The 26247-nt window shown below is 34.2% G+C and overlaps 1 protein-coding gene across 10 annotated transcripts in view; it reads right to left on the reverse strand.

The window, feature by feature from the left end:
• Positions 1–454: 454 nt before the first annotated feature.
• C2CD5 (C2 calcium dependent domain containing 5) overlaps positions 455–26247 on the reverse strand; it is a 100163-nt gene continuing 74370 nt past the window's right edge. For 6 of the 10 annotated variants that reach the window (XM_042991931.1, XM_042991939.1, XM_042991932.1 and 3 more), the window contains 12 exons: positions 23038–23178; positions 20924–20987; positions 20064–20125; positions 19717–19815; positions 19116–19205; positions 18334–18421; positions 17282–17368; positions 8231–8281; positions 7259–7360; positions 5764–5954; positions 2536–2682; positions 455–1790 (listed from right to left, as the gene is read on the reverse strand). In XM_042991931.1, the coding sequence (XP_042847865.1) occupies positions 1659–1790; positions 2536–2682; positions 5764–5954; positions 7259–7360; positions 8231–8281; positions 17282–17368; positions 18334–18421; positions 19116–19205; positions 19717–19815; positions 20064–20125; positions 20924–20987; positions 23038–23178 (1254 nt within the window). In that variant the 3' untranslated portion in view covers positions 455–1658. The remainder of the gene's footprint in view (positions 1791–2535; positions 2683–5763; positions 5955–7258; positions 7361–8230; positions 8282–17281; positions 17369–18333; positions 18422–19115; positions 19206–19716; positions 19816–20063; positions 20126–20923; positions 20988–23037; positions 23179–26247) is intronic. The other 4 variants (XM_042991937.1, XM_042991938.1, XM_042991940.1 and 1 more) reach the window with 2 other exon arrangements.

Here is a 26247-nt window from a genome sequence, read left to right on the forward strand (position 1 = left end):
CTTCCTCAACCACAAAATGGGGCTTCACTACAGTATCTACATCTACCTCATAGGGTTTCTGTAAATATTACGAGGGTTAATACAAAAATCTATTTGTGACGCTGCCTGGCACAAAGAAAGCATTCAGTAAACATTAGCAATTGCTATAGTACCATATAGCACAGTTTACAAATTACTCACTTGTGTAGCCATGGAAGATAAGCTCCATGATCGTAAGAACTTAGGTGTGCTTTGGTGACTGCCTAAAACTGTGCTCTGGGATCTAACAAGCATTCAACAAACAGATGTTGAATGTGAATACCTACCAACCAAAGACCATGAAAATGCCACAGTCCCAGCAGATGCACAACAGATGTTTGCTGACTGAAGGGAGGAATGGAGACCATCGGGTGGGAAGGGGTTTCAGACTACTGGCAGTACTGCACAAGGGAGGCAAGCAGAGACATAGGGGATATTCCAGTTTATAAACTTTTTATTTAAAAAATAAAATTATAAACAAAATACAGAAAAATATTGACACCTGTGATAACAAGGAATTGATTCCTAATTTTTAGGGTAGTTTGTTATCCTGAAAGAGCGAAATCATGAGTTTTATACAGAAATTTTATTGTGCAAAGGAGGAATGTACTTTTTAAGGTTCATTTGCACTAGGTATTTGGCATTGACAGAAAAGGTGTTTCTACGTATACATTCAACACTCTGCAGCATATTTACATTCAAGTTACATCTCCAAATTCTATGCCAAATACAATCTAACTTACCATCAAAAATGCCTAAGATATAGTTCTGTTTATTTGGTAGGAGTGCAGTATGATTCTATTAAAAATAATTTTATACTCCTACTAGGTCAATTATATTTTAACTACTTCAACAAAACTCACTGACCTTTTTCTTCCCAGTTGAAGCCAAGCCTCTTCTAGACAAATTAAACACTAACAAAAACACTAACAAAATTTGGCCAGTTATAAAGTTATGTAGTTAATTTCTTCCTCCCTCCTTACAAACATTATTAAAACTTTCAATGGAAGGACACTCGTTCTAATAAATTACATTTTCTTTTACAGCAGTTAGGACACAATATGGATCCAAGTTACAGTAATTTTAACTTTTTAAAAGATGGCTGAAGCACTCTTCCCCTTCAGTTGTTACCAAATTCCAAACTCAGTTATCAAAATAAAACGCATTAAGAAACACACATAGATTTCTCAAAACTTTTCTCCATTTTCCCACACATTCCTCAAATCATATTATTTATTCATTAACAATTTGTAAATTTCTTGCTTCATTTCTCTCAATTACACCAGCGTAGTTATTATAATTTCTTGATAATCTCACCATTTTGTGTTTCAAAGTATGATTTTATTAAAGTCAACATAAATTACAGACAGCTTCCATTTCTGCTACAGTTCTCTGAGAAATCTATCTGAACTTAGTGAAGGGTCAAGATTTCATGGGGCGTGGCTTGGCAAACAAAACACCATGGTTTAAAAATTCTCATGCCTCCAAGAGATTAGAGACAAATCAAATCTACTCAAAATGTACCAATTCTCTCTTAATGATCTGAAATTAAGTTCACTTTTAAAAGTCCAGTAAGATAATTAAAGACAAAACAATGGAGACAGATGAATTTCATTTAGTTGAACTCTTTCTAATTTACTTCAGGTGGTAACTTCTCCTCCAGTACATGATGGCTGGCAGTTGGCGGTAGGCTGCTGGATTGATACCACTTCTAACTCGGATTCACGAACAAAAACCACTGCATCACCACTTACATTTATAAGACACTGTGCCTAGACAAACAACAGGACATGTTTAATCACCAACTCAATAATATGCTTATAATTTTCTGTTATATTAGGGGCAGTGTTGCATAGCTGAAAAGCACAGGCTTTGAAGTCACTAGAGAAAAGACAGACAACCCAATAGAGAAATGAGCAAATGAAAAGAAGGCAACTCACAAGAAAACTGAAAAAAAAAACCAAAAAAAAATTAATAAGTTTTTTAAAGGAACAATACTGATAAATTTATTCTAAAACTGATCCTAAGTAACAGTCTTTTGCTCCCACTAACAGAATTATTTATTAGAGATACATCAACAGGAGCACCTGGCTAGCTCAGTGGGTAGAGCATGTGACTCTTGATCTAGGGTCAATAGAACCTACTTTAAAAACAAATAAACAAACAAACTCTGATGTTATTACAGAAATAGATAAAGAGTGTGGCCCCATCGGGATGTACTCTTCACTAGTATGGCAGTTAGAACTGGACAGTTCATAGTCCAAACTAGAGGTGGCTTTCACAGTAACTTAGGAGCAAAACTTCCAGAGATATTTAAGAAGATCTGGGATGTGAAAACAGTATGTGATTTATGTATGACCATGGTTACTAATATAGTTATTAAAACATGCTTTAAACATCTAGAATCCAAAAGCTCTGAAGAGCAATGCCCTTTGGTTGGGAGATGAATGGGAGGATGGGAAAGCCACAGGGGAAATCCTCAGGTTCCCTCACTGGATGTTTCCAGCTACATCTCACCTGGTTTTTATTTGGGTTCTCCATGAAGACACACTGCTTCATTATGTAGGAGACAACAGCATTCCCTCCTAATGCAGCGACATGAGCTCTCACCATTGCAAACACTTCAGCAATGAAAGCATGGAGAAAACCACTGACTCCTCCTTCCTAAATAATAATATGCAAAAAATCAAACTATATACGTGGACATGAATGTATATAAAATGCCAAATAATATATATTAAAACATCTTAAATGATCTTAATATAATAGATGATCATTTTTATTTTCCTCATAACAGGGATCTGTTGCATGAATGAACAAACCTTTACTGCACACATGGCTGTGATGGGGATTAGTACCCTCACTTTACAGATGATGAAATCAAAGCTGTGGCCCTGACTAGCTATGACCACATAGCTAATAAAAAAAAAAAAAATGGCAGAGCAAGAATTCAAATTGTTTCTCCATCTTCAACATCTCCATCAAATCGTTCCTATCATTCACACAAATTAATGGCAAATATACATAATAAAACTTCTCTGCTATCCGTATCCCCCATCCTGAAGCATGTTCCAGGCACACTTGCCTTTTTATCAGTTTTCCATAGGTGTCAAGCACTTTTCCTTCCTCGGGGTCATTGTACATGCTGTTCCTGAAGGCTCCTCCCCAGTTTTCCACCAGAATAACTCTTAATTCCTCAGGTCCCTGTTTATACGTAACTGTCTCAGAGAAACCTTCCCTGACTATCAGATCTAAATTAAGTTTCCCTGTTATTTCCTCTGATAGCCTTTGTTGTATTTCTTTATATTACTTAACATCACTAGTAATTATACATAAGTTACATGATTATTTGTTTAATGTCCACCATGCTCCAGTTCTACCAGACTGTAAATTCCATCAGGTCAGAAACTGTCATCTGTTCTGCTCACAACTCAGTATGTGCACATACTGAGTTTTCCATACATATTTGTCAGGGAATGAAATCCAGTAGTTTGGAGAATGTTTTCAGTGTTCGAAAACAAAACAGAAACCAAAGTCTAGCTGAGAGCTTAAAATGCTGTTCAACCTCAGCTTTCTATGAATTCTACTGGAGGTTATTTACAGTCTAGGAAGAAATTTCAAACTTTACACTGGAAGTGAATGGCAAAATTTAATGCACTGTTAGAAAAAACATTTGACCAGATCACACCTTTCTAAAAAGCAGTAGTTTTGTAAAGGCAGCTCTCTTTGTAACTGAGAAACTGAGGCATTTCAGCCTACTTCCAATTCATCATAGCTCAGGACATTTTTTCTTTCACTTATATCTGTTTCCTTCCTGCCTTTTAAATCTAGAAATTCTGATGGCAGAGTAACAGGGACTACAGAGGGTAATTCTTAAAAGATTATATAATTGTAAGCAAATAACTTATCAAGTAACAAATAAATTTGGGATATTATGCCATACAGTTAATATTACAAATCTCTGTTGAAGAGAAATCCACTGTGAGGCAACATTTTGGGGCGTGGCTCTCAAGCAATAGAGAAAGCACTTAGGAAACAAAATTTTATGGATTAACATAGTGCAATAAGTACGCGCTATTAAGAACAACTGGAAAGTTAATTTACCCATCCATACCAGCTTCTCACACCCAACTTTCTTTGTCAAATTTAAATGGACCTAAAAGCGTCACCTATTTTAATTCTATATTAAAAGGTTTTTGAGAATATATTAAGATAGCATCTTTTCTATCTCAACACAATGGAATATGATTTCCTAATTTATCATAAAGAAAACATCTATCTAATTAATCTGTCAGAAGTCATGCCCTCATTTACAGAAAAATATTTATGTCTATTCTCTGCCAGACACTGTGCCAGGTGCAGAATGGTGAGTACGATATTAAAAACATCATGATAGGGGCGCCTGAGTGGCTCAGTCAGTTAAGCATCCGACTTCGGCTCAGGTCATGATCTCACTGTCTGTGGGTTCAAGTCCCGCATCAGGCTCTATGCTGACAGCTCAGAGCCTGGAACCTGCTTAGGATTCTGTGTGTCCCTCTCTCTCTCTGCCCCTCCCCTGCTCTCTTTCTGTCTCTCAAAAATAAATAAACGTTAAAAAAAAAAATTTTGTTTTTAAATAGCAGCCTCCCCATTGGAAAAAAAAAAAAAAACCCAGCATGAGGGCAGGGTGCCTGGGTGGCTCAGTCGATTGAGGGTCCAGCTTAGATCATGATACCAGGGTCATGGGATTGAGCAGAGCACTGGGCTCTGTGCTGAGCGTTCATTGAGCCTGCTTAAGATTCTCTTTCTCCCTCTCTTTCTGCCCCTCTCACTGGCTCAGGCTCTCTCTCTCTCTCTCTCTCTCTCTCAAATTAAAAAAAAAAAAAAATAGTATAAGGGTTATTATTTCTAAGGAAGTACAAAAACACTGATGATGACACAATGGGAAAAAAAGCATAGTTAAGGCATCTTTATAATGCATAGACTTTAAAAAAAACAAAGTGCTGAAGAGTTTATTAAGTTTCATACCTCAATAATTTAAAATTGTCCCTATTCACAATATTACTTTGCTCTAGTAAGACACAATGTAAATACAATTTTTCCTTGAGTTTAAATTCCTATGTAATGAAAGATATAATAGACTGACTCTGATTCTTAAATGTGACCACATCAAAACATTATAATTACTGTTACCCACTGTGGGGTAAGAATTTGAATAAATGGCATCCTCATATACTTCTGGAGGGGGCAATAAAATGAGCAGCCACATTCTTTTTCAGGGGGAGAAAAAAAACAGACATAAACTATCCACAGACATCTATCTATAATATAGTCCCCTACAGTTTCTAAATGTAAAACCATGAAAACTGCTATTTAAATAATAGCAGGCAAATAACTACTTGAAAAAACTGAACTGTTCTTTCAGGCTATTTTAAATCTCTAATCCAACATGGATCAATTTACTTGTTTTACTTATGATAAGGATCTGGAATCTCTAAAAATAAATGAAATTAAACCCAACACAATTCTTGTGCTAATACTCGGTGCTATATGAAATTTGGTAAATCTAATCTAGAATTAATCCAGACAAATTACTGAAAAAAAGAAAAAAAAGAAAAGAAAAGGTACATGTGCGTGTGTGTGTGTGTGTGTGTGTGTGCATGTGTCTATACTTTGGCAAAAAATAACAACCTGAAATTCGTTTGATTTTGATACTAATGTCTTCAATCAGAAAATGTACAAAAACAACGTTATAAAATTACCTACCTCACGAAGAGAAGTGGTTTCCCGGATAAAAAACATGTTAATTATCCCAAGATATTTAGTTATTTTTGCTCCAGGAATGAAAGAAAGAGGTGTCATCTTAACAACCCCAACCGTAGAATTTGCACAAGGTGGAGCAGAACGGTTCCGGAAATTTCCTTCACCCATCGGACTTGCTTTTTCAACGGTGACAGCTAAATTTGGAGAAAGAAAACAAAACCTCAAGATCAGATGTTGGTAACTCAATTATTCCCTAAGGTTTCCAAAAAAGTGGTGACAACATTCAGCTGTCTGTGAGGGTAAGCCATGTCATGAGAGTAAAGAAATTATCATGCACTGCATGCAATTAAAGAGAGAAAGAAAAACGTGAGAGGAAATGCTGAAATGGAATTCTTTTGGAAGAAAAATGGCATTCCTGCAAAAGAAAATGCTGATGCGGTATAGCTATGACAACACACAATGATCGTTATAAAGTGAGGAAAAAGAAAAAGCAGGAGAGCATTAAAAATTATCTGCTGTAGGAACAAATTATTACAAAGAGAGTGTGAAAGTTGTTATATTTCCCAGTGCAGTTTTTCCATCTGTTTCAGACAACTTCATCACTGTCAACTTGTAGATAAACCTTATGTTAACAAGTTGTAATGGGTTTCTTCTCCAAACCTTTTTGATCAAACTCATAATTTTAAAAACAAATGACCTTGGCTATCTAAAAGTTAACTGTTTATAAAATAGCAAATAATAATAGCTAGCACTTATCAAGTAACTACTATAAGCCACACATGCATATGTATTATCTAATCCTTACAACCCAGCAACATAGATATTATCCCCATTTTACACATGAGCAAACTGAGGCTCAGAGAAATTACATAACTTGCCCAAGGTCACACAGCTATTAAAATGACACTTCTAGGATCCCAAACCAGATCTGTCTGGTTCCATATCCTGTGATCTTTCCTCTAAAACATCATTCGTTCTCTCTTAATGTACTATAAATTCTTTCACTCAAATATGTTTACCTCAAAGTCTATCAAAACACATGGAGTATAAAGAACACGTAAGTAACGATCCTGATTCTAGCAGTGAGAGAAGAGTTTACTACTTTCTATCCAGAAATACCTCATTCTTTTAGCCCTCTTTATCACTCTTAGGAAACTAACAGATGCCATATACTACATAGTAGCTAGGGTCCTCAAAGAGTATCTCTTCTATAAGAGAGCTCATAATTTCCTTCCATTAGAAGGATATAATATCTATACACTTCTAAGAATACCTTCACAAAAAGTAAAATTTTTAAAACATAATTCTACAGTTAAAATGAACAAATCTAAAGGCCCTTCAATAACTTTTGCTAAGTGACCATTAGAGTCTGCAGCTTTCACACTCCAATACATGATTGATCGGCAATGTTATTACAGGGTAGAAAGGTCTAGCCTTCACCACTGGGAAATCAGGGATATGCTTCTCAGATCATAATGTGGTAGAAACATCCGCCTACTTGTCTTAATTGATCCGCGCCTTATGGTCTGAGCTTTCAGTTTAATGAGCTCTATCCAGCTGCTGCATCTGTCTGCAAAGGAACTGTAATCAACTGACGTTGCTGAAAACACAGACAGAAAACAAAAGAAAAAACAAAGAAAAAATATGGATGACGTCTCTTACTCGTCATAACACTCCTTCCGATGATGTAATTTAACTGTAACTTAGAAAAAGAATGGTCCTTTTCAAGTCAGATATGAGAGATAGTAAAGAGTCAAGCTTTAGACACTGATTTGTCCAAAACCAAGTTCTTAATTAGCTGGCTGAGCATTTTTGGTGATGTCATAGTTGGGTGGTGGTCTCTTAGGGGCAATGGAAGCAAGGTCTTACCAAAATATCACTGCAAGGACCATATACCGCTTTGACTAATGTTATTTCCCATTCTTTTTCTTTACAAGGTTTTAACTGTCTATATTTTAGGACTTTAATTCCTTATTTTTACCCTAAAACAAAAATAATGAAAATCAAATGCTGAAGAACACATGAAAAAAAAAAATCACTGGTTGACTTATCTTTTATTAAAACACATTCTTTCTACCATCAGTAACAGAAAGGCCAAAGGGTTATTGTGGTCAATATTCTGTTTTCACGTCTGATTTTGGTAACAAGCTTCTGACAACATTGAGTGGGGAGGCAGATGCGAGTCTAACAAGTTCTCCTTTTTAAATAAAATAGCTTTTACTACTACTAAGCTAAAAAGAATGTCAAAGAGCTAAAATTTTATTTTGAGAAACAGGGAAACTATTAAGATGCTAAAAACTTAAATATTAGGTTAATTAATATTTTTAACGACACATTCTAACTACAATAATGCCACATTTTGGTGTTTATTCCACTGTCCAGTGCATTTCTTCAATGTCTGTATGTTTATGCACCACCACACTAGAATTTCACACCTTTGGTGACTATTTGCTTAATTAGACAAACTCACCTCTCTGTGCAGCTGGTATACCTGAGTTAGAACTTGCACTCTCCAGGTGTTCTAATAAGACAATATGAACAACATTAGCTCGGATGCTAAGTACAAGCCAGTATCTCTTCTTTGCTGTTTGTCAATACCATCTATAAGCCAGATGAATAGGAGGAAATCTTTATGGCTTCATTATAAAAGCAAACCAAATAGAAGAATTCAGGGTTTAAGTGCAGTTTCTACTGATATATGAAAACTGGCTCAGTTAATAAATAGCATGTCAAGGAAGACTGTTACTGTAACACAAGAAGAGTTTCAGAAACATTATAGACATGAGAAAATATAAACATAGTAACAAATGTTAGTAGGATGAAAGCAGGATGAGAAAACTGAGCAGAGAAATTAAAGAAAACCTGAAATGAAACTTGGAAGGGAAAATGGGGAGTGGGAAGGGTCAATAAGATTACAAATTACAGACAAGGCAATGACCTGTGTCTCACAGATAAACACAAGCTGCTTACTGGCCATAACCTTCCCCCTCACTACCACAATCCCCTTCATTCAAGGACTTCACTGTCAACAGTTCCCTCTGGTGGCATTAAGACGTTGTGGAACCAAAAAGTACTCTCCACAGACATGACTAGGGTCCCAAACTAGAATCACTCCCTTTCCAGGAACCTCACAAAAGGAGCATCCAGAATTTTCCCTAATATTTCATATTTTTATTATAGCTATTTAAAGTATTGTACAAATTTAAACAGCACTACAAAAACTTCTGAGAATAATTCGAGTCATCCAGTTTTTTTTTTTTTAATTATAAATTAAGTAAATACATATTTTTATCTCTGCTTAATGTATTAATCTTTTGGTAATATTCTTAAATTAACGAAGTTAAACCTTATACCAAAGAAGGTTTGGACAGGTTCTTGCTAATTGGGTGCATGGAAGTATGCATACTCCCTCTCCCCATTTTTATACGGCAAGTGACCACCAGTTAATACTGCAAAGTGTAGAGTGGCTGACATTCCTCTTACAATACAGAGCTGTTGAATAAATGGGCTAAGTAGGGTCGACAAAATGACTGTGAGGTACCATGCTGTGGGTGTGCCCCTGACCATCATGCCCTCAAGACCATAGATCTAGACAGGAAGAGTCCTCCCTGATTCAGGATCCTGAGGAGCTTTGGAAGTCCAGGAGGAGATGGAACCCACAGGAAGGAGACTACAACAGAACAGACACTCAGAGGCCTATCACATCTCCAGGGACAGCTAGTTCAGCACTGAAACAGACACGGTGCAGAAGGTGGGACAGCAAATGCCCACCCTCAGCCTCCATATCCCAGGTGGCTCCCGGGGCTCTCCTATGTCCTACGTAGTACAGACTTGTGGGGCAGAGACTTACAGAAAATATACTTGGCCTTAGGAATTCTGTGAAAGCTTTTAAAATGAGGGAACAGGGGTCAAAGCTTTAAAAAAATGTGAAAATTATTAACATGAAATTATCTTCTATAACTCAGTATTATCTGGGTAATAGGAAACTCCCCAGTGAGTAGCAACTACATGTAATTTAATAACAAATGTCCACCAAAAGAGCATGTAGAAAGTATCTGTTACCAGCTCTAAATATAAATTTTAAAAAAAAGAACCAAAGGTACACATTCATCTGTAAAATATTTGTTTTTTTTAAAGGATAAATAGTATATCTTTGCAAGACAGACAATAAATCTGATTAAGAGTAGTTGCCTCGTGAAAAGGTAAATGAATGGAGAAGGGGGAGCTAGATTTTGGACTATTTGATTTTTTCATAAGATTTGAATGTTTCACCGTGTACATTTATTACTTTTCCCAAAAAATTTTTACAAAGGGTGGAGAAGGGGGTGGGGGAAAGAGCAAGGGAAAACGTCTATTCCCTGCCTTCATATATGTATGTATTGAATTAAAATTTAAGAAAAAAAAAAGTTTTTAAATTGCAGATATTCTTAAGGGAAAGGTTAAGGGAGATGATTTTTTATCTCACTTCAGGACAGCAGGTTCACCCAACATGCTTGCCAAGATCTTAATTTTTCTCACAGAAAAAAGGCCCAAGATGAGGTGGTCCAGGGAACAGGTGATCAGCACCTCAGACGTTTGCACACCTCAGTTATCTAAGGACCTCAGATTCTCAGTCACTCTGCTCCTCTAATTATAGTTTGGCTTGCAAGGTAATAGGCTTTTCAAAAGAGAAGGTACTACAGATATTAGTTATCTGGGTCACTGGCAAACTAGCAATTCTGGTGAAAAAGAAATAAACACATATGCAATCTCTAAGCCAATACTTAAAAAAAAAAAAAGAGAGAGAGAGAGAGAGAGAGAACATATTTCACATTCAGGAGTAGAAATCTTATTAAAATCTTTGAGATTTGTTGAGTAGCTAATGCCCATTGCCAGCCATTGGTATATTTGTCTACACGTGAAAGTCTCTGCTCCACATGTGAAAGAGTTTGAGACAAACACTTCTTATGTTAGGTATCCCCATTCTAGCTGCAGAAAGTCTCAACGAAGCCACACAGTAGCCCACTTCTCTTACAATTTCCTTTTCCACTGGATACAAAAAAACGATTATTTTGCTTCATTAAAAAGTCACCAGTAAGTGATAACCCTGTTATCCACCCCCCCCCCCAATGAACAATCCTAGAAAGTCAGCAAGACAAATAGAAAATAAAGTTTTATTATTCTCTTAGTACACTACAATTGTATTTAACAAGCCCTATCAGTGTGGGGCGGGAGACTAACCTAGGTTAAAAGCAGTTGAGTGAAAATGAGCATATTGATGACAAACAGAAAATAATGTGGCAAGGACTCTTCCTCCCTCAATTATACATGCTCCAATGCTTCTGAAGTTTGAGACTTCTTCCATTCTCCTAAATAACTTGTCATAACCAAGGACAAAGGTATCAGCTGGCGATGATAAAGCTCTACAATGATCAATAACTCTTCTGACAACTTATTCACATTAGAATCTACAAATCATCTTTGCTTTGAATAATTAAAAAATACTTGAGATAATCTTATCTGGTCATCTTAAGGATTCTCTGGCAGATTAAAAAATATGCAATCTGGAATGCCTGGCTGGCTCAGTCAGTAGAGCAAGCAAGTCTTAATCTCAGGGTTTGTAAATTCAAGCCCCATGATGGGCATGGAGCCCACTTAAAAAAATTCATATGCAATCTGAAGTCTTTAAAAATGTCTGCTTTATTTAGCTATTTAAACATTCTTAGTTTTAAGTTATTATGATCAAAATTTCACTTTATGTCTCTTTCAGCATTTCTGTCACTCTATAATATACTGATTAGCTATATCCTATAACTATAAAATCTGGCTTAATGACTGAGTTAAATAAGACAAATTATGTGTATAAACATTCAGTAGAAACCTTGTCCATAATGATATTCAAATACTGGTGGATTGATAATGAAATTGCCATATTATAGCTAAAAGATATTTAAAGCACAGAGAAAAATATAAATAGCTTCAATTTGGAGAGTCCACTATGGGAAAAACTCGACTACTATCATAATATGTACATTAGATGACAAAGACAATTAGCTTCTCTATTAGGATCATTAAAGCTTCCACCTTGTACAATTAAAGGAGTACAACAGCCTAAACAACCTGTCTTCTTTAATGCCCATTTTCTGTTTTCCTGCCTGTTTCCAGGCATTCACTTCTCCCCTCCGTCCCACCCTTTCTATCTTCTCTTCTAAATAACCCAGTAACCCAGTTCCATTTTCTTTGCTGTTTACTCCCTCTTCCGCAAACTCTGGATTTCATTGAACTCAAGCTGCCTTGAAGAAGCAAAGATTCCTTATCCCTACTTCTCCACCAATTCTCTTTCCTTCCTTCTTTCCCATATCTGGGATGAGTTTCTCATATATTTTCCACTCTGCAGTTTCTCTTTTCCTCTCAATCTCCTTCCCCTCAGCATCTCTCTCCTTTCAGGACCTCCCACTGATGGTTGGGGCCATCAACAACATGGAGAACTTCAGTGTTTGGTACTGTTGCTACCATTTGGTTGTAGTGACAAAATAGATTTTAAAAAGAAAGAAAAAACAGACATGCAATGAATTGTTAATACATAAAGATATTTTTAGTTAGTGTAAAGAACTATGTAGTAGTTGTAAGAATTTAGAACCATTAGTTGGCAGGATAAAATAAAAGCTAACTTTGTAGTTTTTATAGGGTTATATTTCTTTTTTTTTTTTTTTTTAATTTTTTATTTTTTTTTTAACGTTTATTTATTTTTGAGACAGAGAGAGACAGAGCATGGACGGGGGAGGGTCAGAGAGAGGGAGACGCAGAATCTGAAACAGGCTTCAGGCTCTAAGCTGTCAGCACAGAGCCTGACGCGGGGCTCAAACTCACGGACCGCGAGATCATGACCTGAGCCGAAGTCGGACGCTTAACCGACTGAGCCACCCAGGCGCCCCTATAGGGTTATATTTCAAATGGCTAGTTTAAAGTAATGTGAGGCAAGTCATTTAATTTAAAAAATTAAACTATCTTCTAAAATCAAATTTGTCTTAACAAAGAATAACCCTTATAGCCTCAATAAAAATAAACATTAAAAAACTTCAAATGTGAATATCTAATTATGGAGTACAATGTATTGAGGGTATAAACCAACTTGTTTTTTTTAATACCGAAATCCAGAATTTGACCTCGCTCGTCACATTAATCAGCAGCTGCTTAATGCAAAGAGTACTCTCCTGCCAGCCTACAGCTTATGCCACTGAACATGAAGCTATCCTCCCAGCACAAAGCAAAATGAAATCAGGATCAAGTTAGGTACAAAAGACTTTTCTTCTATACAGTTTCATCTGACAGTACATAAAAAACTAAATTTACCTAACCTTTTAAAAGCCTTAAACGCTCATAATTTTAATGAAAACTATTATCTTATTATAAACCTATAAAGTATTTGAGATATATTTATAGTGGCATATGATTCACATACATTTGTCTGAGATCTTAAGGACCACAGTATGGTACCTAATATATTGAGATTTAGGGCTTTAGACATATATCAAAAATAATTTGCTAACCTTTTATAAAAAGTATATGCATAAAATTTTTTAGATTTTCTACAGTCTGTAAGAAAAATCCTACTGATTTTTTAAATTTTTACCCAGATTACTTTCACTCAGATTCCCCATTGTTACTGTATTTGTTCTATCCCTTTATATATAAATTCATTTATATATAAATATATAGACTAATTTATATACATATATACATATATATATACACATATATATGTATATATGTGTGTGTGTATGTGTGTGTATATATATATATATATAAATAAAATGGTCTCTTAAAGCCATTTCAGAGTGTAAAAGTAAATATTTAGAAAACTAAAGTATAGATACTAATGATGAAGAAAAAACATTATGAGAGTGGTATAAAAAATTTGCCATCCTTTTTCTCATAATACAACCTCATGTGAATATAAGTAATTTATGTTGATGGCACATCATCTATGTTCCTCATAATATTCATCAAAGAATTTTGATGACCTCCACATGATAATTTCCTGGAATAAATTACTCAGGCTCAGCACCTTTTAACATTTCAAATCAGAAAATCAAGACACCTAGCAAGGTAATCAAACCGGCATAAATTTGAGACCTACATCAAACTATTTTGTTACCCTGAGAAATAAAACCAAATATAACAAAATATGAAAGGACAAAAATGAACATGGATGGACAATTCAGGCCCAGGCTTACTCTACATGGTGAATTAGATTAGGATACACATACTTGAAGCATATTTTCTTCACATAATATTCACTCATTTTTCAGTAACACAAAAAGGAAAGGTTTATCTACAAGTTAAAAGATGGAAGTATAAATAAATATGCTGTGCATAGCTCCTGAAACTACTCTGTCAACAGACAAGAAGTAACGATTTTTAATAAATTGCCCTGTCTGTAATAACATGAAAAATTAAATTAAGTAAAACTTAATATTAAACTTAAAATAAAATGAAGCTTAATAAAGTTTTCAGAATTTAAAAAAGGGGAAAAGCTCCATCAGCTTAGCTAACTGACCTTAACAAAAGTATAAAAACCATAAAACTATATATTTACTTATTTATCAATATTAGTAGTCGACTTTTAAGCCTCTTGTGGTTGCATATAAGAAAGTCAAGAAGTTTTTTGGGCTTTTCCTAGCACTCTTTCTTTTCTTTCTTTCTTTCTTTCTTTCTTTCTTTCTTTCTTTCTTTCTTTCTTTCTTTCTTTCTCCTCTCTCTCTCTCTCTCTCTCTCTCTCTCTCTCTCGCTTTCTTTCTTTCTTTCTTTCTTTATTCCTAGAACTCTTTACCTTTCTCTCTCTTGCCTGTTACTTCTAAATTGCGAAGCTTAACTTTTGCCAGATATTTCTATTCTCTATTTAAAACTTCCCTTCATGTTACAATGCTCAATTACTACATTCATGTATTACACTCTATTATTCCACTCTTCAGACCTTTTCAAAACCCATCCTATCCTCAAATCTTCCAAAATACTTTATGATAACTTCTTCAAGTATATTTAGTATAACCGATGTCCTCCTGAAAAGACTTGAGGAAGCAAAGACAATAAATAAGCAAGCAACAGAAATGACACTTACAAAAGTATTCACAAAAAGGCACTACTAAACTTTTTAGTAGTTACTGATGATTCTAAAATGTAATATTCAAGGAAAAACACATAGTTTTTGCACATAGTTTTTGCAGTTAAGTACTTAGTATAAAAGTTTCATATATGTTAGTATTAGATGTGATGCTACTAAACATTATGAAGATGATGATGATGGCAGCATTGATCTGATTCGGTGGTTTTCAAACGTTTTGAAACTCTTTCTTACAACAAAATCAGATACAGAAAATCGGTAAGTAAAAGCATTACTGAATCGAAGCTGCTCTAGTTCAGAGGTAGCGGGTCCAGAGACCTCCCCTCCCCTCACTCCCTGCCCACCCTGCCTCCTAGAAGGCCATGAAGCACCTATGAAGAAACTCCATGGTTTGGAGAAGTTGAATTTAAAAATTATTGATTTAATAGATTTGAAGCTATTCGGAAATTTTTAATTTAACTTAATTAAACATTAGCCTCTGATTTTGATTAATTAGCTTTTGATTTATGTTTTTAATAACAGGAACATGTTAATTATTGAAGAACCATTTGCTATAGAAACCCAAGGAATGAGAGTTAAAGGCTAGAGAGAATATTAATCCTTTCACATCTTGCAGATGAGGAACTGAGGCTTAGTTGGCTTATTAGAGGTTAACTGGCCCAAGTTCTCACACTTGATCAGTCACAGAACTGAGAAGAGAACCCAGGTTTGCTACTTTATTACTCCACTTTAGGGCCCCTCTCCACACTCCCTGAAATGAACTGCAATGTTTTAAGTACTGTTCAGATATGACTTATTCTACTCAAATTCTTCTTTCCTCATTCTACAAAGTATCATTTGTACAAAATAGACTCATGACGCCAACAAGCACTAGTTTTAATTACCTTTGAAAACACTTTGAAAGCTACTGCAGAAACTGCAAGTTATCGATATAGATATGAAAAATTTAAAGAATTTAAATCCAATTTTCTTCAGAAATCAGTAACTACTAACAATGTAAAATTGAGCTAAAGGAACCCCATATCCACAAGTATATATTCCTATAGATTGCCAATTGATCAAATCTTTTTGTTGTGATTACATTTTTGGTTTTGGTTCCCCCTCCACACCCCACCCCACCCCACCCATTGCAGGGTAAGGATAAACAAAATGACACCTAAAAGTGATTTGAACTAACCCTGTGGCTAAATACAAGTTTCCTGTACAAATAGGTGTTTTTAAAAAAAATTGTATCTAGTCAGTACAAGGAAGATTTTTCACAGTTCTTTTTGTTCTGGAAGCTATATTTAATTGATAAATCTGAACTCAGATTATCTTTGGATTTGATTTTTCCCCTCTATTCTTTCAAGGAGTTGAACTATGCTAAAATTCTCTATGGAGTTCTAAAGTAGAATTTTAACTTAAACAAGAAAAGAGGACCACAGTTACCATGTTAGAAAGTTCAGAATCTGAAAGGAGCTTATCTTTTCATCTTCAAAATATGAGACAAGATCTATTTATCTACATAGATAAGCAGGCCTAGTGATTTAGTAAAGACTCTATATGCAATGTGAATATAATACTATTCTTTATTATAACTAATTGGTATCAGATGAAATAACTGATAAGTACAAATCATTTAAAAATTTCTCTTGCATTATAAAATGTAAAAATTAGAAAAGCCAATTTTGTTTGAAATAACAAATGCATCACTTCTCAGAATAAAAACCTATGAAAAAACAGAAACTACACTTATTGTATATGTAATGCTATAAAATAAGGTATAGTAATTCTGAAAATTCTTATAATAAAAATTGCCCTGAAATCAGAAGAGAAATAGAAAATACTACCTCCCATTTTTCTCCAAAGATTGTACAGATCTATGTAGTGTATTGCTATTAAGAAAGTATCATTTTGCATTTGAAAATATGGCAGTATCTTTTAAGCACATAACAACGTTCCTCAATAATAACCAAGACACTCAAAAGACAGCTCATCCCTTTCTTACTTATACTACCCCCACCTAAACCTCTCCACACACTTTCTGAAGAAAATAAGTATTTTATTATCCATAAAAATGTAAACATTTTTGAAAAGATTCAATTGTTGCTGGAAAAAAACCTTACCAGATAGTATCAATATATCATGTGTGAGTAGTTACTTAGGGAAATACAGATTTCTGAAGATAAAACCTTAATACATTTGAAGTATAAGAATGGAGTATCACATGAAAAATTACCTTAATAATTTATATGAGATTACTTGAGAAATTAAAATAAGAGGAATATTACTCTCTCCCCTGTACGAACATGAAGAAACAGACCATGAGGGAATGAAGAATAAATCTTCATCTCAAGAGTAAGTAAGACTGCCTACAATGAAGAAGTAAAAGGAACAAGAAACTAGGATTTGTGTTCGCATTTCCCTCATTTAACCAACCTTTAGCTGGTGGAAAAGGATGAGAAGGAAGCGAATCTGAACAGAGCTCCAGTGGAAACTGCAGAAGTTCTTCATTATCTGTAGAGGCTTGAGAGGCAAGAAAAACACTAGTTATTTAGTAATGATCTAGTATTAATTTTTTTTAATTAAGAATCTGGGATAATATATATTTCCCCCCAATCCAATTTATTCTCGTTATTTTCTTTTTGGTTTCTCCCATAGAAACCCTTCACCTGCATAATGTTGAGAGATGCTCTCTTCCCTGCTAGGACTGTTGTGAGATTTAGAAAAACTCCTAAGTATAAATCTCTTAGCATATAATAATAAGAACTCAATAACAAATAATAGCTCCACAATTATTATTCTACTTTTTGTACCATACTAGTTCTATGATACTTAAAACAGTTATTTTCTATCTTCTTTGATAAATATCTGAACGCAATCGCTTAATACATCTGTTTGACATTAATTCATGCTTTGCATGTAGAATGTAATCACCTTTAAAAATTTTAGACTAACCATGTATATTTCATTTAGCCAGGTAAGTCCTTAAAGTTTAGAAAGCATACTATTTCCCTGTCCTTTTTTTCAGAACACATAGCAGTTTTTAATAATGAGTTTCTTTGGAATATATTAAGGATGGTACTTCCTAAATTTTACTGGATAAAGGACAACTCTGAGAATCTGCTGGATACCAGGGAACCTTTCTTGAGAAGAATACATGATGTTTACTACATCAGTAGGTTCTCAGATGCCTTGAGGACCTCCCCAAAGACTCCAGGACAGAAATCACAAAATTTCTGCAGAATTAATATACTATAACCTAAGCCTAAAAAACAGCACCATTCTTTATGGAAATAAATAGCAGCAAACCACCTATTCGTGTGTGAAAAATACCAAGTCAGTCACATTCTTCTTATCCACCAAGTTATAAAGATAGAAAAAGTGACATATCTCTTCTTCAAGAAAAAAGTCATTTATTTAATCTACCTTTTTCACTGAACTATAATGTAGACAAACATGAATTATGCTCCCATCCATCACAGGCTTACCTCTTTGCAATGACTTTTCAACATGTGTTTTTGTGGTCTGTAAAGCCTGATTTTTGTCAAAAGTTATTGCAACTGCTGTGACTGTAACCTAGAATTACAGAAACAACGTGATTAGCAAACTAATCATTGCCACAATAAGTTTCTCACAAACCTTCTTCAGTAGCATGGAACAATTTATACTAACTGGCTAATTTGCTTTTCCTGGTTAAGACTCTCAACCAGAACTGCCAATAACTATTCAGATATTCAGACTACAACTGAGTCTGACATGTGTACCTAAACCTAGATATTCCTGCAAGAGCTCAAGTACCTTCTCTAAAATATGGGGACAGGAGAAATCCCACATAAGTACACATTCTATGCTAGCCATAGGATTCTACCTTTGGATTACTAGAGTTCAGAAAAATAAAACATACATGGACTGATTCTTTCTAATATGTTTAAAAATATTATAAAGCAAAATCCTTTATACTTATTCACTTATGGCAGGTTTATAATATTAAAACAGATCAGATAAAAGCTAGAATTCTTCTTCAATAATAATTGAAACTTGGGGTGCATGGGTGGTTTAGCCGCTTAAGTGTCCGACTCTTGGTTTCAGCTCAGGTCACAATCTCATGGTTTTGAGTTCGAGCCCTGCATCAGACTCTGTGCTGACTGCACAGAGCCTGCTTGGGATTCTCTCTGTCTCCTTCTCTCTGCCCCTCCCCTGCTTGTACTCTCTTTCTTAAACTAAATAATTAAACATTTAAAAAAATAATAATAATTTGAATCTTAATTACCTGTATTAATTCATCTTCAGGCAGAGATACTGTAAAATTTACATGGCAAAGGCAGCAGGGGATCATAGACCGTAGTTTAAAATACAGGCTCTACACAATAGGAAATATTAGCAATATCATTTCTTTTGATTCAAACATTTTTAAAAACTGATTTTTCACCACACACTGCATTATGGCAAAAGGGACATTTAAAAGAGTAAAACAAAGCTGGTCCACTTGTTTTGTGTATTCTTACATTAAGAATATTATTTTAAATATTTAAGCAGACAATAAGATTTAATCATAATAACCAATAAGTCATAAAAAGTAATATAGGAAAAAAGGCTTTTTTAAAATTTATGTATATACAATAGATTCATATGAAGCTTAAAACTATGAAACAACTTAAATTTTATGTCATCAATAGTGTGGCATATTAAGATGGAGAGGACAACTTTAGCATTTTACCAGATGACAGAGTTAAGATTAAACTAGTATGTAAATGAAAATAATTTGGCCCACAACTGTGTAAGATATTCCAGACAACACATATACTTTCCTTTTTTAATTTCATAATTCTTAGGAGTTTTAACTAAAATATAGTTAGTCAAAAGATTCATACCTTGAGCAAATTTTCACAGAGATCATTAAAGTTCTTATTAAGGGCTTGATTAGTCAGGTTAAGGCTGCTTAATCGGATTACTCTTACTGATGTGAACATCTAAATATGGGGAGATATAATAGCATGTCATTTAATATTTTTAACTAAATAGTGTAACAGTTGATAAAACTGCCAAATAATGAATAATAAATAATCTAGTATGAAAAGGGCTAATCCAAAAAAAAAAAAAAGAAAGGCTAACATTTTAATTGCAATAAGGAGGTCAAAGAAAAAGCATATATTAAGAAGGAACTCGCTAAAATCACATACATTGTATTTGTTTAAAATTGTGAAAGGGAAAGGTTTACCTGTATTTCTGATGTCCAATTATTTATACCAGGCATAATTTCTGTATTACAACTATAAAAGCCTGTTGAAATAAATCATAGTTAAACTATATGATAATGCTTCATCTATTTTTATGTTAAAGAGTAACATTTTTCAATTATTACATGGAATTCTAACTATAAGATCCATTTATTCTTTTTTCTAAAATACTATACCTTCAGTAGACTTTAGACCATCTCAATAAATTATCAGTTTGGTTTCTTTTTTTTTTTAATGTATGACCATAAAAGGATTAAAAATCAGTTCACCTAAATTTTTGTGGTTTTTTCTTTTTAAGATTTTATTTTTAAGTAATTTCTACACCCAGTAGGGGGCTCGAACTTAAAACCAGTATCAAGAGTCACATGCTCCACGTGCCTGGGTGGCTCAGTCGGCTGAGTGTCAGATTCTTGATTTCGGATCAGGTCACGATCCATGAGTCATGAGATCGAGCCTCACGTCAGGCTCTGGGGCTCCACACTGAGCATGTAACCTCCTTAGGAATTTCTCCCTCTCCTCTCTCTCTCTCTCTCTCTCTCTCTCTCTCTCTCTGTCCCTTTCCCACTCTTGCTCTCTTTCTCCAAAATGAAAAAAACAATTTTTTTAATAAAAAAAGAGTCACATGCTCTACTGACTGAGCTAGCCAGGTGCCCCCTTAGTTCACCTAAGTTCTAACATAAATATTTTTAAAGTATGTTTTTAGCCTTGGAGAAGCAAAGCACAGGATAGGATGTGACACTGATAAAACCTTTAAAATAAAGTTACTACTGTAATAATTATGAACTAAAATACTGATACGTAAAACTAGTCTCATCTCGAAAGTAAAGTTTCTTCCACTCACCTGAAGGGGGAGGAACATCAGTAAGCAGAGAATGTACATCTTCCATAGCATCTGTGTCATCAATCTGAAAATAAAGATTAGAACTATTATGTAAGTATAAATACATAGTAATTTCAAACTTTAAAAAAAGAAAAAAATCATTGTTTTTATTACTTACTAAATAGAAAATATAAGAATCAAGGAAAAGTGGAGCTATTTTTTCCTAAGTTAAAATACAAAACTTGAAAAAGAAAGTTCTGACATCTGTAAATTTCTCCACAGTAATTATTACAAATACTTCTAAAAAAATATTTCACATTATAAAGTATATTCAGTTAAGAAAAAGACAGCCTTCTATTAAGCCTTTATGAGGCATGTTTCAAAAAGCTTACAAAGATACATAAGCAATTATTATTTCTATTTTTATTAGCTAATAAAGAACAATTTCAAAAAAACAAGATCTTTCGTCTTAAATACAAAACTGCTTTAAAATTGAACTATATAGGGATAAAAAAAATAAAACTGAATTATATAGGGATAAAAATTTAATAAATAAATAAATAAATAAATAACATTGACTTACATAGGGATAAATTTAAAGGCACATCTAAAAAAATAACTCCAAACCCCATTTCTCTTATATCACAATATTTCATTGTTAATAATTAATAGTGAAAATATCCAGCTAAACAAAGACTGACATTCATCTGCATGTTGGGTGTCTTGACTCTCACACACTTCAACTGTCCCCTCACATTATCCTTGAAACTTCAAGAACCATTTTTAAACTTTACTTTAGAGACCCACCGTCATGGCCATACCTCAAACCGCTATTCCCCAAAACACTCCACCCCAGATCCAACTACAGTGTCCTGTCTGTTCCTTCTCTTACTTCATGAATCTGTACCCTGTTCTCAGTTCTGCACAGATCTAAAGCACTTTTGTTCTCTACTTAGCCAGGATCCAAGACCAGAAAGATCAATAAATGCTCCAGATCAAACTTCAGGTAATGCTAAGAATCACCTGAAGAGTAAGATTCTTGGGCCCTACCTTGAAATTTTCATTTACCAGGTCTGAAGTGGGCCCCCAGAACTTGCATTTCTTCTAAGACCCCAGATGGTGCTGATGCTATAGGCAGTCACAGCACACCTGGAGTAACACTACTCCAAACAGTACCCTGGAGACTTTTACCTCCTTAGCCTGACATATTCTTTCACCAACCTCCATTTTTTTTTTCATTCTCAGACTGTAGAAAAATACGAGAAACAGGCACACATCCATACAGTTTGAGTTTTTTACAAATTAACACCCTCGCCTTAGTTCAGGCTTGTGCATCTTCCATGGCTGACATCCTGATCACATTCATGGGCATTGTTCTAGATTCTTCAAACTTCCAAACTCATCCCAACACAATCTACCATCAGCTTCCTGCTTTACTAAAATAAAGGCATCTGATTTTTTCTCTCAACTGGCACCTTTCTAGAACATTTATGTGTATCCTCATTTATTTTCCTTTCCTTCAGTATCAAAGGAAGACCATCCTTCAAAGCTAACCATTTACAGAGGAGGGCAGAGAGAACAGATTTGCGAGGGAGGAAGCCCCATCTATCTTCTGTGTCACATTTATCCTCCAGGAAAGTTCTGAGTGTATTTTCATAACCAAAGTTCAATTATACCTTCTGAATTCAGTAAGAAAACACTACACTCAGAATTCACAGTACTTATCATATTACATGTAAAAAGGATACAATTATAATAACATGTTATAACACATGAAGCAAGTAGATAATAATTATAGTAAGTGAAAGAACAGCATTTTAATTTCTTATTTAAATTCATTCAAGTTTACAAAAATAGCTCCAATATCTATCATTACTCTTTTAAATTTTAGCATCATTTTATTTTAACCCATCCATTAATTTTTCCAGAACCACCTGCATTATTGTATCTGGTGTTGAACAAAAAATACATTACCAAGTTCTGATATTTTCAAGTCAATGGTGATTTCTGTAATAACATTTTTAAATGGATTTATAGCAGTTGTAATAATACAAAATCACATCAATTTAGGATCCGATTGTAAAAAATGTACACCTCATCTTCCAAAAACCTTAATTAATTTAATGCAGTAATACCTCCAAAACAAAAGCATCTTTTTTCCCATGTGAAAGGTCCAATTCTGTAACTTCATCAGAGCTTTCTGACTGAGATCTTAAAAGTCTTGAGCGCTGTCTAGGTTCCGGGATGGGTGACCCTATAATCTCTTCGGATATCTCCTGAAAGAAATATAATTGCTTTATATCACATAAGACTGTCTTTTTCAGCTCTGGGGTTATTTTGTAAACTGTAGTCTTTTACTTCTTTCTTTTTACTTAAGTATAATAGACATATAACATTATATTGACTTCAGGTATACAGCATAATGATTTGGTATTTGTACACTTCAGTTTGGTTTTAAATTTTTATATTAATAGATAAATATCTGTGGAGAAAAAAATCTGTAAAATATATTCACACTCTATATTTAATTATAACTTTTATGACTAATTAACCTTTTAGAGAGTACATGGATATTTCCTTTTATCACTAGTAGCCTTGATACACTAATCTATAACCATACACGACTATCATGGACATAGCAGGGCAACACTGACATCTAGTGTATAGAGAGAGAGGACACCACAACGAGTAGGGAATCGGCAGCCCATCCAGTTCATGTGGTATTTTCTACCCAATATTTAAAAGACTGAACAGTCCAGAAATCATTAAAAATGTAGTTCTCCAGACGGATTCTAACCTTTTATATCTTTTCTTATCCAGTGGTAATTTTTCAAAGTGTCACATAATAAAATGAGCAATATGATAAATGTGTGTATGTGTGTGCAGACGTAATACATAATATTATGCAGGGATTTGCTGTACAACTTGTTAAGCTAAACAAACTGGTAGCTACAACAACGATCTTTTTTGAGGTCAGTGTATGGTGCAATCCTATATGAGTTTGCAAGCTCTCACCTACTGCATAGCCAAAGATCAGAGGTAACCAGAGGTTCTAAATATCTGTTGGCTATAAGGACTATCAGGAGAGTGTGAATATGTGAGCACAAATAGAAAAGGCTTAGCCTATTGCGGGCATAACAGAGCTATGTTTTTTAAAAAACAAGGAATATAAGAAAATTTTTTTCAAAGTTACAGCTTTAAATGCTCATTGTTAGCACACACCTTACATAACACACTTTCATAATAGCTACCTATAGAGTAATTTCATATTCATATCTCTTATTTGTACCCCAAATTAACTTGCCCTGTATAAATTTGACAGGGTTCCTATTATAATGACCACACAATGAGAAAGAGTTGCAGTTCAGAGGTAAAGCAGTTTGCCCAGGTTTGAAAACTAGTTTAAGCGATGAACCTATCTAGATCAGTTCTTTTGCTCTGAGTACAATGTTCTTCTCTTTGTAATTTTTTTAGTAGTTTAAAATTTGGTTATGCCTCTGCTCACTATGTCCTGGACCTAATAAAAGCAACTATCTGGTATTTAATGTATCTTAAATTTGTAATGAGGTTCCACCACGGGTACCTATGGTATTTTGACACCTTTAGTTGCCTGAATTTTCTCCATTTTAAGTGGTACTACACCCCTGCAATAGAAAGATTTTTCAATATTGAGGAAAAAAAAAGCGTATTCACTGCAGGCATACATTGTCTTAGAAACTGAAAAGACAAAATTGTAATATAAGTGAGTAGTGGCCTACTACACTGACTTTGTCAAATTCCGAGAGGTTATGCTGAAAGACTGTAAGGTATTCATTCACAATCTGAAATAGGAGAGACGTATTAGAAAATCCATTAAGTAGTCTTTTGTGAAATATGGTCCTTTTCAACACATGAAATCTGTGTAAGCTGAAATTTTAAGAATCATAACAGATTTATTCCCTCTAAAATGTACTTCTAAAACAGAAGTTCAATAAATATTTATTGAATAGATGAAGTGAGTTAATTCACATTTTCTAAATATGTCTCTGACTTTAAAAGGCTCACATTATTAAAGAAAGACATGTAAAAAGTAAGTGCAGTAATATGTAACAGGCCCTATGACAGAAGCACATACAAGTACAAGAAGAATATAAAGGAGGAGGGGTCAATTCTTTCTGTGAGAGGTCAGCATGGAAATACTTAGTTGATAAATACCGTTAAGCAAAAGAATTCAGCTTATATCATGGAGCCCTAACATAAAGCTCTGCAAATCATTCTCCCCAACAGGCATAAACCCTCTTAGAAAATGTTCAAATATCAAAGCATAATTATAAAAAAAAATAATGTACTGCAAACAAGCAGTAAAGTGTTGTGCAGAAAGCTTTTATAGAGGCTATGTAAGTATTAATATACTAACACACGAATTTTCTCAGTGAATTTAAAGAAGCTCTACATTAGCACTGCTCAATAGAAATATAAAGCAAGTCACAGGTAATAAAAAGGAAATAAAATAAATTTTAATAAAATATTGTACTTAGTTCACTATATCCAAAAGATTACATTTTCAACATACTACCAATATACAAAACACTCATGAGATAATTTACATTCTTTTTCATAATAAGTCTTCAAAATCCAATGTGTATTTTATACTCACAGCACATCTCAATTCAGACTACACACACTAAGTGCTCAACAGCCACATGCGACCAGTGTCTACCACACTTAGCAGTGCAGCTAGTTGTAGGTCATACCTTTAAAATTCTTCCCAGCTTAACAACTTTGCTAGAAAGCTGTAAGTCGGAAGCAGGAATACAGATCACTGTCCCAGACAACCAACCAAAATTTGATAGTGTGTATAAAATCAAATAATAAAAACCACAATAATAATGTTGTTATCTAAATACTTTCCTTTTGCAGAAGTATTTCATTATCAGAGACTCGTAAAGACAAACAGATTCATTCTAACTCAAACACTTCTTTCTTTCAATTCAGACCCTGGCTGTAAGGCGTCCTCAGAGAAGGAGGCCCTGTGAAACCTACTGCAAACCTGGTATAAAAGACTGATTACAGAAGTGACTGGTAGGAAAATTCTCAAAAAGAAGCAAAAAGTGAAAAATGGTGTATCTTTCACATTTTTACCACAGATAAGCAATCTTTCTTTTCACTAAAAATGAACATTTAAACCATTTATTTAACTGTTCAGCAATATTTATCAAGAGGCTACTAGGAGGAACTGTCTGGGCCTCAGGAATACAGCCCCGAGGGGGCCTCATTTTACTAGGAGTAACAAGCAATTAATAGAATCAAAAACCTACTTCTTTGTGTTTATACATACACACACAGAGATAAAAGAAATAAAAAAC

The sequence above is a fragment of the Panthera tigris genome, chromosome B4 (assembly GCF_018350195.1).
Source record: "Panthera tigris isolate Pti1 chromosome B4, P.tigris_Pti1_mat1.1, whole genome shotgun sequence".
Taxonomy (NCBI): Eukaryota; Metazoa; Chordata; class Mammalia; order Carnivora; family Felidae; genus Panthera; species Panthera tigris.